This window comes from Oncorhynchus masou, unplaced genomic scaffold (assembly GCF_036934945.1).
Source record: "Oncorhynchus masou masou isolate Uvic2021 unplaced genomic scaffold, UVic_Omas_1.1 unplaced_scaffold_4386, whole genome shotgun sequence".
In the NCBI taxonomy this organism is placed as follows: Eukaryota; Metazoa; Chordata; class Actinopteri; order Salmoniformes; family Salmonidae; genus Oncorhynchus; species Oncorhynchus masou.
The window spans coordinates 14,014-28,648 of record NW_027010777.1 but is presented as its reverse complement, the minus strand read 5'-3'; the positions used below and the strand labels follow the sequence as shown (position 1 = coordinate 28,648).

The window sequence follows — 14,635 nt, the reverse complement described above, 5'->3', positions numbered from 1 at the left end:
ACTGTGTTGACATCACAGCACAGTTATCCTTCCATCTTCTCTTTCCCTCCACCTCTCTGTAGAGACAAATCTTCATTAGGCCTTAGTTACAGCCAATCTCCATTCTATCACCTTGTCTTTCTATAGAACAGCTAACAACACCCCCAACCTTTCACATATATATGTCTGTTCTGATGGATCAACGTTTCAGCATCACTGTGCCTTCTTCCTGAAGAAGAAGTGAGGACGAACCATTGATTTACCCAATAAATGACTGGGAGTTTATATGTGGGGTTTGTGACTCTTTATGTTTTATTCGCCGTTAGTCAGCACCTCCACAGAAGAAAAACAATTCTGGGTGTGCGCCCATGTTCTGATGGAACAAACAACTTTTACAGGCTGTATCACTGCCTGGTATGGCAACCGCAGGGCTCTCCAGAGGGTGGTGCAGTCTGCCCAACGCATCATCGGGGGCAAACTACCTGCCCTCCATGACACCTACAGCATCCGATGTCACAGGAAGGCCAATAAGATCATCAAGGACAACAACCACCCGAGCCACTGCCTGTTCACCCCGCTATCATCCAGAAGGCGAGGTCAGTACAGGTGCATTAAAGAGACTGAAAAACAGCTTCCATCTCAAGGCCATCAGACTGTTAAATAGCCACCACTTGGCAGCTTCCATCTCAAGGCCATCAGACTGTTAAATAGCCACCACTAGGCAGCTTCTGCCCGGTTACGTAACCCTGCACCTTAGAGGCTGCTGCACCATATACATAGACATGGAATCACTGGCCACTTTAATAATGGAAAACTAGACACTTCAATAATGTTTACATATTTTTGCTTTACTCATCTCATATGTACAATTGAAGTCAGAAGTTTAAAGTCATTAAAACTTGTTTTTCAACCACTCCACAAACATCTTGTTAACAAACTATAGTTTTGACAAGTTGGTTAGGATGGCACAAGTAATTTTTCCAACAATTGTTTACAGACAAATTGAATTCACTGTATCACAATTCCAGTGGGTCAGAAGTTTACATAAGTTGACTGTGCCTTTAAACAGCTTGGAAAATTCCTGAAAATGATGTCATGGCTTTAAAAGCATCTGATTGACTCAAATTATGTCAATTAGCCTATTGGAGGTGTACCTGTGGATGTATTTCAAGGCCTACCTTCAAACTCAGTGCTTCTTTGCTTGACATCATGGGAAAATCTAAAGAAATCAGACAAGACCTCAGAAAATATTTTGTAGACCTTCACAAGTCTGGTTCATCCTTGGGAGCAACTTCCAAACGCCTCAAGGTACCACGTTCATCTGTACAAACAATAGTACGCAAGTATAAACACCATGGGACCATGCAACCGCGATACCGCTCAGGAAGGAGACGTGTTCTGTCTCCTAGAGATGAACGTACTTTGGTACGAAAAGTGAAAATCAATCACAGAACAACAGCAAAGGACCTTGTGAAGATGCTGGAGGAAAAAGGTACAAAAGTATCTATATCCACAGTAAAACAAGTCCTATATCGACATAACCTGAAGGGCCGCTCAGCAAGGAAGAAGCCTCTGCTCCAAAACCACCATAAAAAAACCCAGACTACGGTTTGCAACTGCACATGGGGACAAAGATCATACTTTTTGGAGAAATGTCCTCTGGTCTGATGAAACAAAAACAGAACTGTTTGGCCATAATGACCATCGTTATGTTTGGAGGAAAAAGGGGGAGGCGTGCAAGCCGAAGATCACCATCCCAACCGTGAAGCACGGGCGTGGCAGCATCATGTTATGGGGGTGCTTTGCTGCAGGAGGGACTGGTGCACTTTACAAAATAGATGGCATCATGAGTAGGGAAAATGATGTGGATATATTGAAGCAACATCTCAAGACATCAGTCAGGAAGTTAAAGCTTGGTCACAAATGGGTCTTCCAAATGGACAATTACGCCAAGCATTCTTCCAAAGTTGTGGCAAAATGGATAAGGACAACAAAGTCAAGGTATTGGACTGGCCATCACAAAGCCCTGACCTCAATCCCTTAGAAAATATGTGGGCAGAACTGAAAAAGCGTGTGCAAGCAAGGAGGCCTCCAAACCTGACTCAGTTACACCAGCTCTGTCAGGAGGAATGGGCCACAATTCACCCAACTTATTGTGGGAAGCTTGTGGAAGGCTACCCGAAACGTCTGACCCAAGTTAAACAATTTAAAGGCAATGGTAACAAATACTAATTGAGTGTATGTAAACTTCTGACCCACTGGGAATGTGACGAAAGAAATAGTCTGAAATAAATAATTCTTCACATTCTTAAAATAAAGTGGTGAGCCTAACAGACCTAAGACAGGGAATTTCTACTAGGATTAAATGGCAGGAATTGTGAAAAACCGAGCTTAAATGTATTTGGCTAAGGTGTATGTAAACTTCCGACTTCAACTGTATTCTATTCTACTGTATTTTAGTCAATGCAACTCCGACGTTGCTCATCCAAATATTTATATATTCCTTAATTCCATTCTTTACTTTTAGATTTGTGTGTATTGTTGTGAATTGTTAGATATTGCTGCACTGTTGGAGCTACGAACACAAGCATTTCGCTATATCCGCAATAACATCTGCTAAACATGTGTATGAGACAAATAACATTTGATTTTGATTTGTTCTCCCTGGCTGGGCTTCATGCCTGGTAGAGGGGCACCACTCTGTTGATGGCCTGCCGGCATATGGGGCAGATGGGCTGAGGCAGGGCCTGGTAGCAGCTGTAGCAGCAGCACACGTGCCCACAGTCCAGTAGCACACAGCTACGGAGCTGGGTCAGGCAGATCACACAGTCATTCTCCAGGGGCGTCTCCTCCTCCCTAGACCCCTGTTGTGTAGCCCCAGACCCCCCGGCGCCCAGTCTCTCAAACTCCCTCTTCAGACGTTCCTGTTCCCAGCAGACCCTCAGGCTGCGGTAGTAGCGGCAGCCCACCCAGAGGAGGACGGCGGCCCCGGCCAGGGCAAACACAGAGGCCAGGACCCGCCAGACCACCGCCTGGTCTTCCTGCTCCAGCCGCAGGGTCTCAAAGTCTGCTGTGCTTAGGAAGTACTCTGAGCCATCGGTGGGCGGGCGGAGCTTCAGCACCCGGTCCGTGTCCAGGATGAGCTCGCCTACACCTGTAAGAGTAGCGCCAACCTGGAAATACAGACCGACACAAATTAGTCAGGATTATTCATGCTCTTTGGAGCACTATTCAGGGGCAATAGTGGTGATCTCATCCTAAACACAATGGAATGTTTTGGGATGTTATTGTGGAATTTTTGAATTGAAGATGTAACAGGTAATTTATCAGTGGTAAAATGATCAAACCAAACTAAATCTCACCTTGAGCATTTCCTCAGTCTCCAGCTGGCCTTTGGGCTTCTCTCCACTGAGGTACTGTCCAACGATGTCGGTGAAACCGTAGGTGGCCTGGTGGAACTTCTCATGGAGGATCTCCATCTTCAGCTCTGAGGCCTCCAGGGGACACAGCACCCTCACATTGGCCTGGTCCGACCCCACCAGGCTGAAGGGGACAGTATTCACCCTCTGGTGCAGCACACACTCACTGTCCATCCTACACAGGAAAGGGGGGGCACAGTATTCACCCTCTGGTGCAGCACACACTCACTGTCCATCCTACACAGGAAAGGGGGGGCACAGTGAGTAAGGTGTTTTGTGTGGTGATCTGATAGGTTATAATTAGTGATGTATATCTGTTGAGACTAAATGTCAGACGGCTCCTAGTCATATTACAGTTGATAACAAAATGATGATACAGATTAAACTAGTCTTTCACATGATATTTGGAGTGTCAGTCAAGAGTGTTTCTACCAGGTGTGGGCCAGGCTGTTCCACACCAGCTTGTGTTCCCTTAGCATGAGTTTCTGCACTACCCCTACGCTGCCTTCCTGGTACTGACTCCTTAGAGGCTCCCCCACAGGCTGCACTGCTCCTATACACACACACACACACACACACACACACACACACACACACACACACAATGGATAGAGCCATTAATTACGTAGGTGAGAGAGAATAGGTTTCACTCATTATCATAATAATATGATTATAGTGATACATTCAGAAATGTTACCCATTCACACAAATAACTTTACCTTCGATGACAACATACTGCAGACACTTTCCCGGTGTCACATTCAAAAGGTCTGCCAGTTTCCCATCCAAATTCATGTGGGGTGCCTCCTGAAACAACAAGCAAAAAGAAAAGCCTGTCATTCCTATGAAAATTCTCATGTCTCCTAAAAAAAAATCATGGTTTTGCACTCTGTTTACAATGTTATTCAATCCGGATTGCGGAAGATCCTTGTTAAAGCGCAATTAACATTTAAAGGTCATTTCCTTTAGAGCCGACATATGCAGCGTGTAGCCTCTACCGTGAATGCAGTCTCTGCGAAAGCTGAAACATTGCCTTTAAAATTTTGATTGTGCTTTTGCGTGGATCTTCAGCGATACGGATAGAATCTAGGCCATAGTCTGAAGGAATAGAAACAGGGCAGGCTACTAACATTGAGCTTGTCCACCGATTTCCTCTTTTTCCTGTAGATGTAGAAGAAGAGGCCTGATATGGCCAAGCTGGTGCCTAGACACAGCCCCTCCACCGTCCTCACTGGAAACTCCTCCATCCCCCAACACACTCTCCACACAGTCTCTTCTCACCTCCCTTGTAATAGGGCTACAGTACAGAAACAGACTGCCAAACATGTGATGTAATATGAAGGAGGTTCTTTAGCATGAATGCAAGATGCCCACGCATCACTCTGACAAGCTGCAATTAAATCCGCAGCTGCCGGATTCTCTTTGAGATTTTCAGTGAAATGCTTGAAAATGTCTATAATTTTCTGTATGCCATCAAAGTGGCACAAGGCTGGTTGCTATTTCTGTTCAGCACTTTGACAGTAAACTGAATTAGGCTACTCAGAATACAAAGAGTCACAAAATGTTGGGTTATTCACATATGATTGGGTTATATAACCCAAACTTTACAGTCTAAGAAACTTGATTTCAAACAATTCTAGTATTACACTGATTCAGTCAGATAAATTATGACTATTTACATATTCACTGCCTTCACCCACAAGCACAACAAAGTTGAAAATTGTTTTATTTCATTGATGATTTACAAAATCGGTAGGTGGCATTTTATAAAGCTTTTTTACATGTTTTTTTTAATACAAAAGGGGTAACGTTACCTATCTCTCTTTCTAGATGTTTTATGTAATATGATGACAGTGTTTGAATTCAAATACCAATTGCTGACTTAGGTGATTAGCGAATACAATTATAGGGTTGATTGACCATGTTATTTTGGGCCAAGCTAACTAATTAGAACAACCGGTAGTTTAAATACATATGAACCAGTAAAGCCATTTCTGATGTAACGTTAGCCGACACAGATCTACATGTAACGAAATATCTCGTTGAACATTGACATTATGCTATCTAATATAGCTAGCTACTTATAAATAATAAAAGTATAAATTAAAGTTGATGGCTGGCTCACTGAGAGGCTAGAAATAAACATTACACAGTTGGTTAGCAAATGTTTAGTTAGCTGGAAAACCTACCATTGACCTTTAAAACATCTTATTTGGTTAGTCATAAATGTGGTCTATGTCCGCAAAAGTCAGACCATAACATGACAATAGTATTTGTACACTCTTCTGCAACGGTCAATACGTCAAATTGAACTTAATCAATCAGTATTGTCATTTTTTACCTTTGAAACCGCTCAAGTTATCATCCCCGGAAGAATGGCTATTTTTGTTTTGGTCATATGACATGTTCCACTTCCTTGAAGCCACCATGTATCTTCGGGTGAAGCATTCCTGAATCATGTGACGGGGTACTTATAAGTCCCGTCACATATTGTCAGTTATTTTTTATTTATTTTTAACATAAAAAAGCATATTTGGTACTGTCGTTGGTAGAAATGGCAGGAGGTGTGAGGAAAAAGTCGTCCCCTGGTCCACGGTCTAGAGTGTGGGCGCCACTTCGTACACTATGGCAGGAGAAACATTTGATCGTATTCAAGGCAGAGTACACAATACTGGTCGCCTCTGTTCTGTGGTTCCTGGAGATCGGAATAAACATATGGGTCATCCAAAAAGTTGCATGTAAGTATTAGTAGCATGCTAGCAGTTTAGCCAGTTAGCTTGCCCCTGCATTGCAATGAACGTAGCTCGCTAGCTAACAGCTAGTGTTTGCCGCTAGCCTCTGTAGTGCCACTTGTTAAAGTGACTTTACAGCCACAGCGTGATTACGTTCCCTTCCTAGGGATGGTGTTGCCTAGTATGAATGAAATATGTTTACAAAAGTTGTGCCAATTTCTGTTGCCAACACAAGAATGTGTAAGATAGACAACCAGGAATTTGAAAGCAACAATGGTAGTTTGTTAATATAGTCTACTGAACTTTTGACACAGTTCCTGCAGTTTCCCTCTTGTTTATAATTTTTTTTCTTCGCAGTAACGTTAGTTGCTGCTGATTGTTCTGTCACCTGATTCTTTAGGTACCTTCCACAACCCCGTTTGTTGAATGCATATTTCCAAGTTATTGCAAATGCCACCTGTCACTCATTGGTGAATGTCTCCTCATGCAGACACAGAGATCGACTGGAAGGCGTATATGGATGAGGTAGAGGGAGTCATCAACGGCACCTACGACTACACCCAGCTCAAAGGAGGCACAGGCCCGCTGGTGTAAGTTCCACTAACCTATTTGTGCTGGCACTTTCTAAGTTAAGGAACCAGGATCCAGGACCAGGATTGGCCTTCATCACTGAACCCCATGACAAATCATTACAACTATGTTTGTGTACCTGCAGTGTGACATTTCTTAACATGAACAAAATTAGTCTTGCAACTGACTTCCGGAAACTACCATTCCAGATACCCAGCAGGATTTGTGTACACCTTCACAGCGCTGTATTACATCACCAACCATGGGGTGAATATTTGCCTGGCCCAGTACCTGTTTGCTGTTTTCTACCTGCTCACCCCTGCTGCTCGTCTTCAGGATCTACCACCGCACCCAGAAGGTCAGCTAGGTCTAAATAGTTACCCAGAGAACAGTCTTTATCTACAATTTGCTCTCTCAATATTAGAGTATCAAGTCCCAACTTAAACCAGTTTGAACTGGAATATTCTGTTTCCTATGACAATCTCTGCATGAGAAAATCCTGCACTGTAAAAGGCTATTCACTTTTCTTTAGATGCCTGCCTGTCTGTTTGTCTGCCCTCTCCAGAATCCTCATTCACAAAACATTCTGAAGTTATTTTCTTGGAAAATCAATTAGTCTTAAGATATTGTTCAAAAATTGCACTTAGAAACTATCTTATGAACTTATTTTTTTCTTAAGAAGCTTAAGTGTTTGCGTAAGAAGTGTTTTGTGAATCTGGGCCCAGGTTCCTCCCTACGTATTCTTCTTTGTGTGCTGTGCCTCCTACCGGATCCACTCCATCTTCGTCCTGCGTCTTTTCAACGACCCTGTAGCCATGATGATGTTGTTCGGTGCTGTCAATCTGTTCCTGGATGGCCGCTGGACTCTGGGCTGTGGCCTCTACAGGCAAGTATGAACCCTGGTCCTGCACAATTGGAGCCGATCTCAGCTTAGTTCCACCTGGATCAGATCAGTTCAAGTTTAGCTTGGTTCAGTTCAGTGTGGGCAAATACGGCTGCGTTTTATAGAGGCAACCCAATTCTGATCTTTCTTTCACTAATTGGTCTTTTGACCAGTCAGATCAGCTCTTTTGCCAACAATAGGGCAAAAGATCAGAATTTGGCTGCCTGTGTAATTGCAGGCTATGGGATACAATAGCACTCTTAATTTAGATTGGCAGAACTGAGTTGCCCAACTCAACATCTATGGCTACGTTGTCCCGTCACATGGTGAATGACAACTTCCTCTCCCATTTTTGTGGACAGTTTAGCAGTGTCTGTGAAGATGAACGTGCTCCTGTTTGCCCCGGGCCTCCTCTTCCTCCTGCTGTCTGAGTTTGGCCTGATGAGGGCCATACCCAAGCTCTCTCTCTGTGCTGCCATCCAGGTTAGGACCTCCTTCATCTGATTTAACTGTTACATTTAGATTTTAGACACAGATGAATGTCATAGCATTGACTATCTTTAAATGTGAAGACTATATATTATCAAATCAATTCTTTATGTGTAATTATTCCGTAATTCAACGGAGCACGGAATAGGAATTAACTAGGAAGTTGGGGCATCATGGGAAAATGTTGTTTATAGAGTGTCAATTTTCCAAATATAAAACTCTTCAGATATTTTAATACCTTATTTATTAGTCACTTATTAATGTATTCTTACCTCATCAGTCTCATTCCTGAATGTCGCAAACCCTTGGATATCTGCACGAACCCTAACACAAATCATGAATCAGCGATATAGAAATTGGCTTAATTATTTATTTACTAAGTAACTTACTCACAGAATTACATAAACACACACACACACACACACACACACATATAGGTCATACATTGGTTACTGACATGATAGAAAAGTCCCTAGTGGGCTAAGCTGATATGACGGCTTGTTAGACAAAGGAAAGGGGTGGGGACAGTTCGAGAGTGGGGAAACTCAGAGGATTCACTGTAATACAGTGGAGAACTACGCTCATGAAATGCTAATAGTTCTAACATGAACAGCCGCTTATTTGAAAATAAATTGACATATTTACGAGTGTATGCCTTTGCTGTCCCTATCTGCGATCGCCGGTCCGTCTGATGGATAGTCGACAGGAAGCCTCTGGTTTGTCCACCAGAGATCAAAGTCTGTCGGAGTTGTAGGTTGTTATAATGGGTACTTCAGAGTACCATTTGGAAATGTTCGTAGATCGGCTGCGTTTACCAGACTAAAGTATTTAAACAGCTGCAGCCTGAATAATTGGTCTTTAATTTGTAGATTTCTTCACCATTTCAACATGTAACGACAGCTCCTTGTTTTCTGATCTTGTCCTCTGGTAGAGTTGTGATTTAAATCACTTCACACACCAGCGTCACCTGGCATGTTTTGGTCTCTAGAGTGATAGCCATTCCAACGTGGGGACCTTGTCCCTGTGTTCTCTTGATTACAGTTTGTAGATTTCTTAACCATTCAAGGCGGCCGGCTTACCATAGGTCTCTTTGGCAGAGTTGCCAACCATTTCAACATGTAGCTACCGCTTCATGTTTTCTGATCTAATGTAAATTTGGTTGGAAGTGGCTTTTATACTAGAGTAGAAATGGGGGAGTTCCATGATGTAATGTCTGGGCTCACGGTATACACCCAAAAGGGCCACGTCGTGATATGGTTCTTGTCTCCAGAGTTCCATCCCATCTCCACATTGTGAGGACAATCAGGTTTTTCCTACTCTATTTCCATTCTGTTCATTGTCCATCTTTACTCCACCTCCCCTCACTTCTCTCCCTATCACAGATATTGTTGGGCCTACCCTTCCTGATGGAGAATCCCATTGGCTATATGACCCGGGCCTTTGACTTGGGTCGTCAGTTTATGTTCAAGTGGACAGTGAACTGGCGCTTCCTGCCTGAGTGGCTTTTCCTAAGTCGCTACTTCCATCTGGTGCTCCTGGCTGCCCACCTGCTAGCCCTGCTACTGTTTGCCCTGCGCCGCTGGAAGAGGTGAGAGATGTGGCTACTGGGGTTATCACTAGGATTAGATATTTTCATGGTCAAGGTGAAATTATTGGCCACTAGTGTAGCCTAAAATAAACCACACAGCCTAACTGACAAGCACACCAATGCTTGAGTCTGGCTATCTCTGATTTTTGTTGTTACGGGACATGCATTTTGATTTTATTAAACCAACTCATTTTCCCCTCAGGCCTGGAGAGAGCGTCATGGAACTGCTGAAGGAGCCAGGCAAGCGAGTCAACCCTGCCCAGAAACTCACCTCGGATCATATCCTTTCCTCAGTCTGTGTCTCTGGAGCCATGAGTAGAAACACTGTACCATTATGGTGTTTTCTATATCTCTAACTCTTATCTTATTAGGTCTGTCTCTATGGCCATAAAGTGCCAGGGTCTAGTATATCACTAAAGAGGGCTATTGGTGGGTTAAAGTGTTCCAAAAGCCAATTATATTAGACCTTAACAGCTGATCACAGATGGTGCTGATCCTCTTCACGTCTAACTTCATCGGCATATGCTTCAGCCGCTCGCTGCACTACCAGTTCTACGTCTGGTACTTCCACACCCTACCTTTCCTTCTCTGGAGTGGAGGAGTCAAGAAGCTGGCTCACCTACTCAGGTAAGAGGGGACGGGACATACCTTTGGCTACAATGTTGGGAGCAGAATTAGGAACCATAAAATATGAGCCTAGATGTGTCAAAATACCTGTTATTGTCACTGTGTTCTTCTGTTATGTCTAACGTGGTGTTTCTGTGGACAGGGTTTTGATCCTCGGCCTGGTGGAGCTGTCGTGGAACACCTACCCTTCTACTACACACAGTTCAGCTGCCCTCCATGTCTGTCATCTCATCATGCTGCTCTCCCTGTGGTTCGCCCCCCAGGTAGAGGAGAAGACCAAGAGCAAGTGAGCTTTTCCCTTAGGAGACCCTCCTGTCGAAGGGTTCTGGTCGACCATCTCCACTCTGCTCTCACCCCAGGCTGGTTCTCACCCTTCACCACGTCTTGCCCATCTCGCTGTAGCTCTGTGCTAATGTATAGCATAACGTACAGGTGGGAGAAGGTACAGCGTGAGACTGCATGTGGAAGGTTCGTGGGGTGGGAGGAGGCCCGAAAACAATTAGGATTCTCAGGTTAAAGAATTAAATCTAATTTAGGTTGGGGTCTCGTTGTGAGGAGAAATGCTGAATGCTTTGCTGTATTGTTGATAAGACATCTTAAGTAAGGGTCTCTTACTTCCAGTATGTATTTTTTATGGAGAAACTGCCTTTAGCCCATAATTTGTCCTGTTAAGTATTATCACTGGTCTTGGTGATAGTAGAGAACAGTCAAACTGTTAGTACAGTAGTTCCTCATCCTGGCAATCAGCTGGTCTGAACTTCTGTTACTGGACTATTTGTTGATGTAAACATCCTGGTTTGCTGTAGCTCAGTTGGTAGAGCATAGCGCTTGCAATGCCAGGATAGTGGGTTTGATTCCAGGGACCACCCATGTGTAAAGAATATATGTTTTTAATGTATGCATGACTCAGTCCTTTTGGATGGAAGCATCTGCTTAATGGCATATTATATTGAAGATGGTTTCTATGTTTTTTTTTTAATGAAGCTTTAAATTGAACTGCAATAAGCTTTTGGTACCACCCATTGGGCACAATAGGAATGACGTAGCCTAGCTACCACAAGGCTTACTATAGGCTAATACATAATAAATGGCATTTCATATCACAATATGACCATGCAAAACTAAGCTGTTGACAATCAAGGTTCTGTCGATTTGTTAAAACAAAATTCTAATAGTTTGGTTTTCAGTGTGGTGTGCAGTAGACTAAATAGAAGGCCAGTTTCCTGCACCTGGATTACGCCTACCCCTTGTCAACACGCACTGAAGTTATTTTAGTCTAAGAATAGCGGTAGTTCAGTGAGCTAATGTTGATATTTTGGTGAACTGTGCCTTTTAATATGAATACCGAACTGTACCTTTTAAGTATCTCTTTTTTAATGTGCTGCTATAGATTATGTGTAGCGTAGTTTAATGTTCATATTTGTTTGCTGATATACAGTTGGAATCAGTTTACATACACTTAGGTTGGAGTCATTTACTCGTTTTTCAACCACTCCACAAATTTCTTGTTAACAAACTCAGTTAGGACATCTACTTTGTGCATGAGACAAGTAATTTTTCCAACAATTGTTTACAGACAGATCTGTACAAACAATAGTACGCAAGTATAAACACCATGGGACCACGCAGCCGTCATAACGCTCACGAAGGAGACGAATTCTATCTCCTTGAGATTAACATACTTTGTTGTGAAAAGTGCAAATCAATCCCAGAACAACAGCAAAGGCCCCTGTGAAAATGCTGGAGCAAACAGGTACAAAAGTATCTATATCCAGTAAAACTAGTCCTGTATCGACATAACCTGAAAGGCCGCTCAGCAAGGAAGAAGCCACTGCTCCAAAACCGCCATAAAAAGCAAGACTACGGTTTGCGACTGTACATGGGGACAAAGATTGTACTTTTTTGAGAAATGTCCTCTGGTCTGATGAAATAAAAATATAACTGTTTGGCCATAATGACCATCGTTATGTTTGTTGGAAAAAGGGGAGGCTTGCAACCTGTTTGAACACCATCCCAGCCTTGAAGCACGAGTGGTGGCAGCATCATGTTATGGGGGTGCTTTGCTGCAAGAGGGGCTGGTGCACTTCACAAAATAGATGGCATCATGAGGCGGGAAATTTTGTGGATATATTGAAGCAACATCTCAAGACATCAGCCAGGAAGTTAATGCTTAGTTGAAAATGGCTCTTCCAAATGTCAAATCTTCCGAAGTTGTGGCAAAATAGCTTAAGGTCAACAAAGTGAAGATATCGGAGTGGCCATCACAAAGCTGTGTCAGGAGCAATGGGCCACAATTCACCCAACTTATTGTGGGAAGCTTGTGGAAGGCTACCCAAAACGTTTGACCCAAGTCAAACAATTCTAAAGGCAATGCTACCAAATAATAATTGAGTGTATGTTAACGTCTGACCCACTGGGAACGTGATGAAAGAAATAAAAGCTGAAAGAAATAATTCTCTCTACTATTATTCTGACATTTCACATTATTAAAATAAAGTGGTGATCCTAACTAACCTAAAACAGGGAATTTTACTAGGATTATATATCAGGAATTGGACAAAACTGATTTGAAATGTATTTGGCCAAGGTGTATGTAAGCTTCCGACTTCAACTGTATGTTTTGATTTGCATGAGTGTTTGTGTTACAGAGATTGGAGATTTATTCTGTTGATAAAGAGAAAATAAAATGTGTAAAGAAATGAGAATTGAATGTATTTCAGTCAGTCATTTGATTCTACACTTTAATGCAAGTTAGACATACTGCCTATTTAATAGGTAATTCAGCTCTGATTTATTTGAGCAGTAACTCAAACTCAAATAAAAGTAAAACTTCAGAGATGATTTATCTAATTCGATGGCTTTAAAATGATCTTTTAACTGGTAAATATGGCATTAGATTCGTAGACAGGGCACAAAGGCATTAGTAACAGACACCAGAGCTGTAAATATCATTTTTCAACCTGAACCTAACTCAAATTTAAGGTGGGATTCCCACCAAAGTTATGGTAGGAGAAACACTGGTGACATGTTTCTATGGATTAATCGTCACTACCATCACTTCACATGTGGTGAAAGTAGTTCCACAGATTGTGGAGGTTTTAACATGGTGACTGTATGTGGTGACATGTTTGGGATTGTAGCAGAGCATGTTGAGCTGGCTGTTCTCATCCCAGTAGCAGAGCAGCAGGAACAGCTGCCTGGCATGTCCACCCCCCACACACACACACACACCCACACACACCTGAGAGGGAGGCATATACTCTAAGAAAATACGGTGCTATCTTGGACCTAAAAAGTTATTTGATTTGGCTGTACCTGTAGGTGAACCCTTTGAAGGACCCTTTTCGGTTCCCATTTTCCACCATAATTTGCAAATAAATTCATAAAAAATTCTACAATGTGATTTTCTGGAGAAAAAAAAATCTCATTTTGTCTGTCATGGTTGAAGAGTACCTATGATGACAATTACAGACCTCTCGTCTTTTTAAGTGGGAGAACTTGCACAATTGGTGGCTGACTAAATACTTTTTTGCCCCACTGTAATCCATATCGTGTATGTATGTACAGTCATTACAGTAGATCCAGCCTTTGCCTGACAGGTCTTAGGGACCTTTTTCTAGCCTCTGCAACATCATTGCTGTGATTCTCACACATACTACTGTGTATTTCCCCATTTGTTCACCCAAGTTAATGATTTGCATTCCCCACTAGGGGGCAGTGATGCCACTTCTCTCACCTTGGGCTACAGTCTCTCCTCCTCACCCAAGAACTCTGGTTCCACCTGTCACACTGGCAACGCCCTGTAGGAGCCTCCTGCAGGCTTGGGGGCCAAAACCAAAGCACCTGGTATACTAACAAAATAACCTCTTATTCAGTTAATACAGAGACAGCAGTACAGTCTTTAAAGGAAAGAAGAATACCTAGTCAGTTCTACAACTTGTATGCATTCATTCTGAAATGTGTCTTCCACATTTGACCCAACTGTGTCCTTCCGTATCTAAGCTGGAGTTAACCTGAGGAGTTAACCTGAGTTAGTAACTACACACCACAATCAAAAGCTATTTAACTAATTGAATTGTTGCCAGGGCCACAGGCAAGAGTAATTGAAAAAGCCAATTGACAGACAGTGCGTTGTCTTCTCAGAATGCAGCTACCTCTGTCTGGCAGGGACAGACCAGACTCTGTCCCAGGTTCACCCACCCACACGTTATTACCACAATAATGATGGTTGAATCTACAGTATCAGTTTTCATCAATAGTAGGTTGTAAATGCTCAATGTTCACAATTCTACTGATGTCATTCTACCAGCTTCCATCAGACAGTACCTACCTGGCAGCACAGGTGTTC

The 14,635-nt window shown here is 42.7% G+C and overlaps 1 protein-coding gene and 1 pseudogene across 2 annotated transcripts; one reads left to right on the top strand and one right to left on the bottom strand.

Annotated features, from left to right (window-relative positions):
• Positions 1-268: 268 nt before the first annotated feature.
• Positions 269-5,814, bottom strand: LOC135535051 (mitochondrial ubiquitin ligase activator of nfkb 1-A-like). 2 transcript variants are annotated; one of them, XM_064961782.1, is made up of 6 exons: positions 5,740-5,814; positions 4,529-4,695; positions 4,118-4,205; positions 3,831-3,951; positions 3,342-3,573; positions 269-3,152 (listed from the first exon to the last, which is right to left on the bottom strand). In XM_064961782.1, the coding sequence occupies exons 2-6, from the start codon at positions 4,643-4,645 to the stop codon at positions 2,655-2,657; spliced, it is 1,056 nt and encodes a 351-aa protein (XP_064817854.1). In that variant the 5' UTR covers positions 4,646-4,695; positions 5,740-5,814; the 3' UTR covers positions 269-2,654. The 2 variants fall into 2 exon arrangements, with proteins under 2 accessions (XP_064817854.1, XP_064817853.1); XM_064961781.1 differs by having other exon boundaries at positions 4,529-4,713; positions 5,740-5,785.
• Positions 5,815-5,864: 50 nt separating this feature from the next.
• On the top strand, positions 5,865-12,135 carry LOC135535049 (dol-P-Man:Man(5)GlcNAc(2)-PP-Dol alpha-1,3-mannosyltransferase-like; annotated as a pseudogene).
• Positions 12,136-14,635: the final 2,500 nt, after the last annotated feature.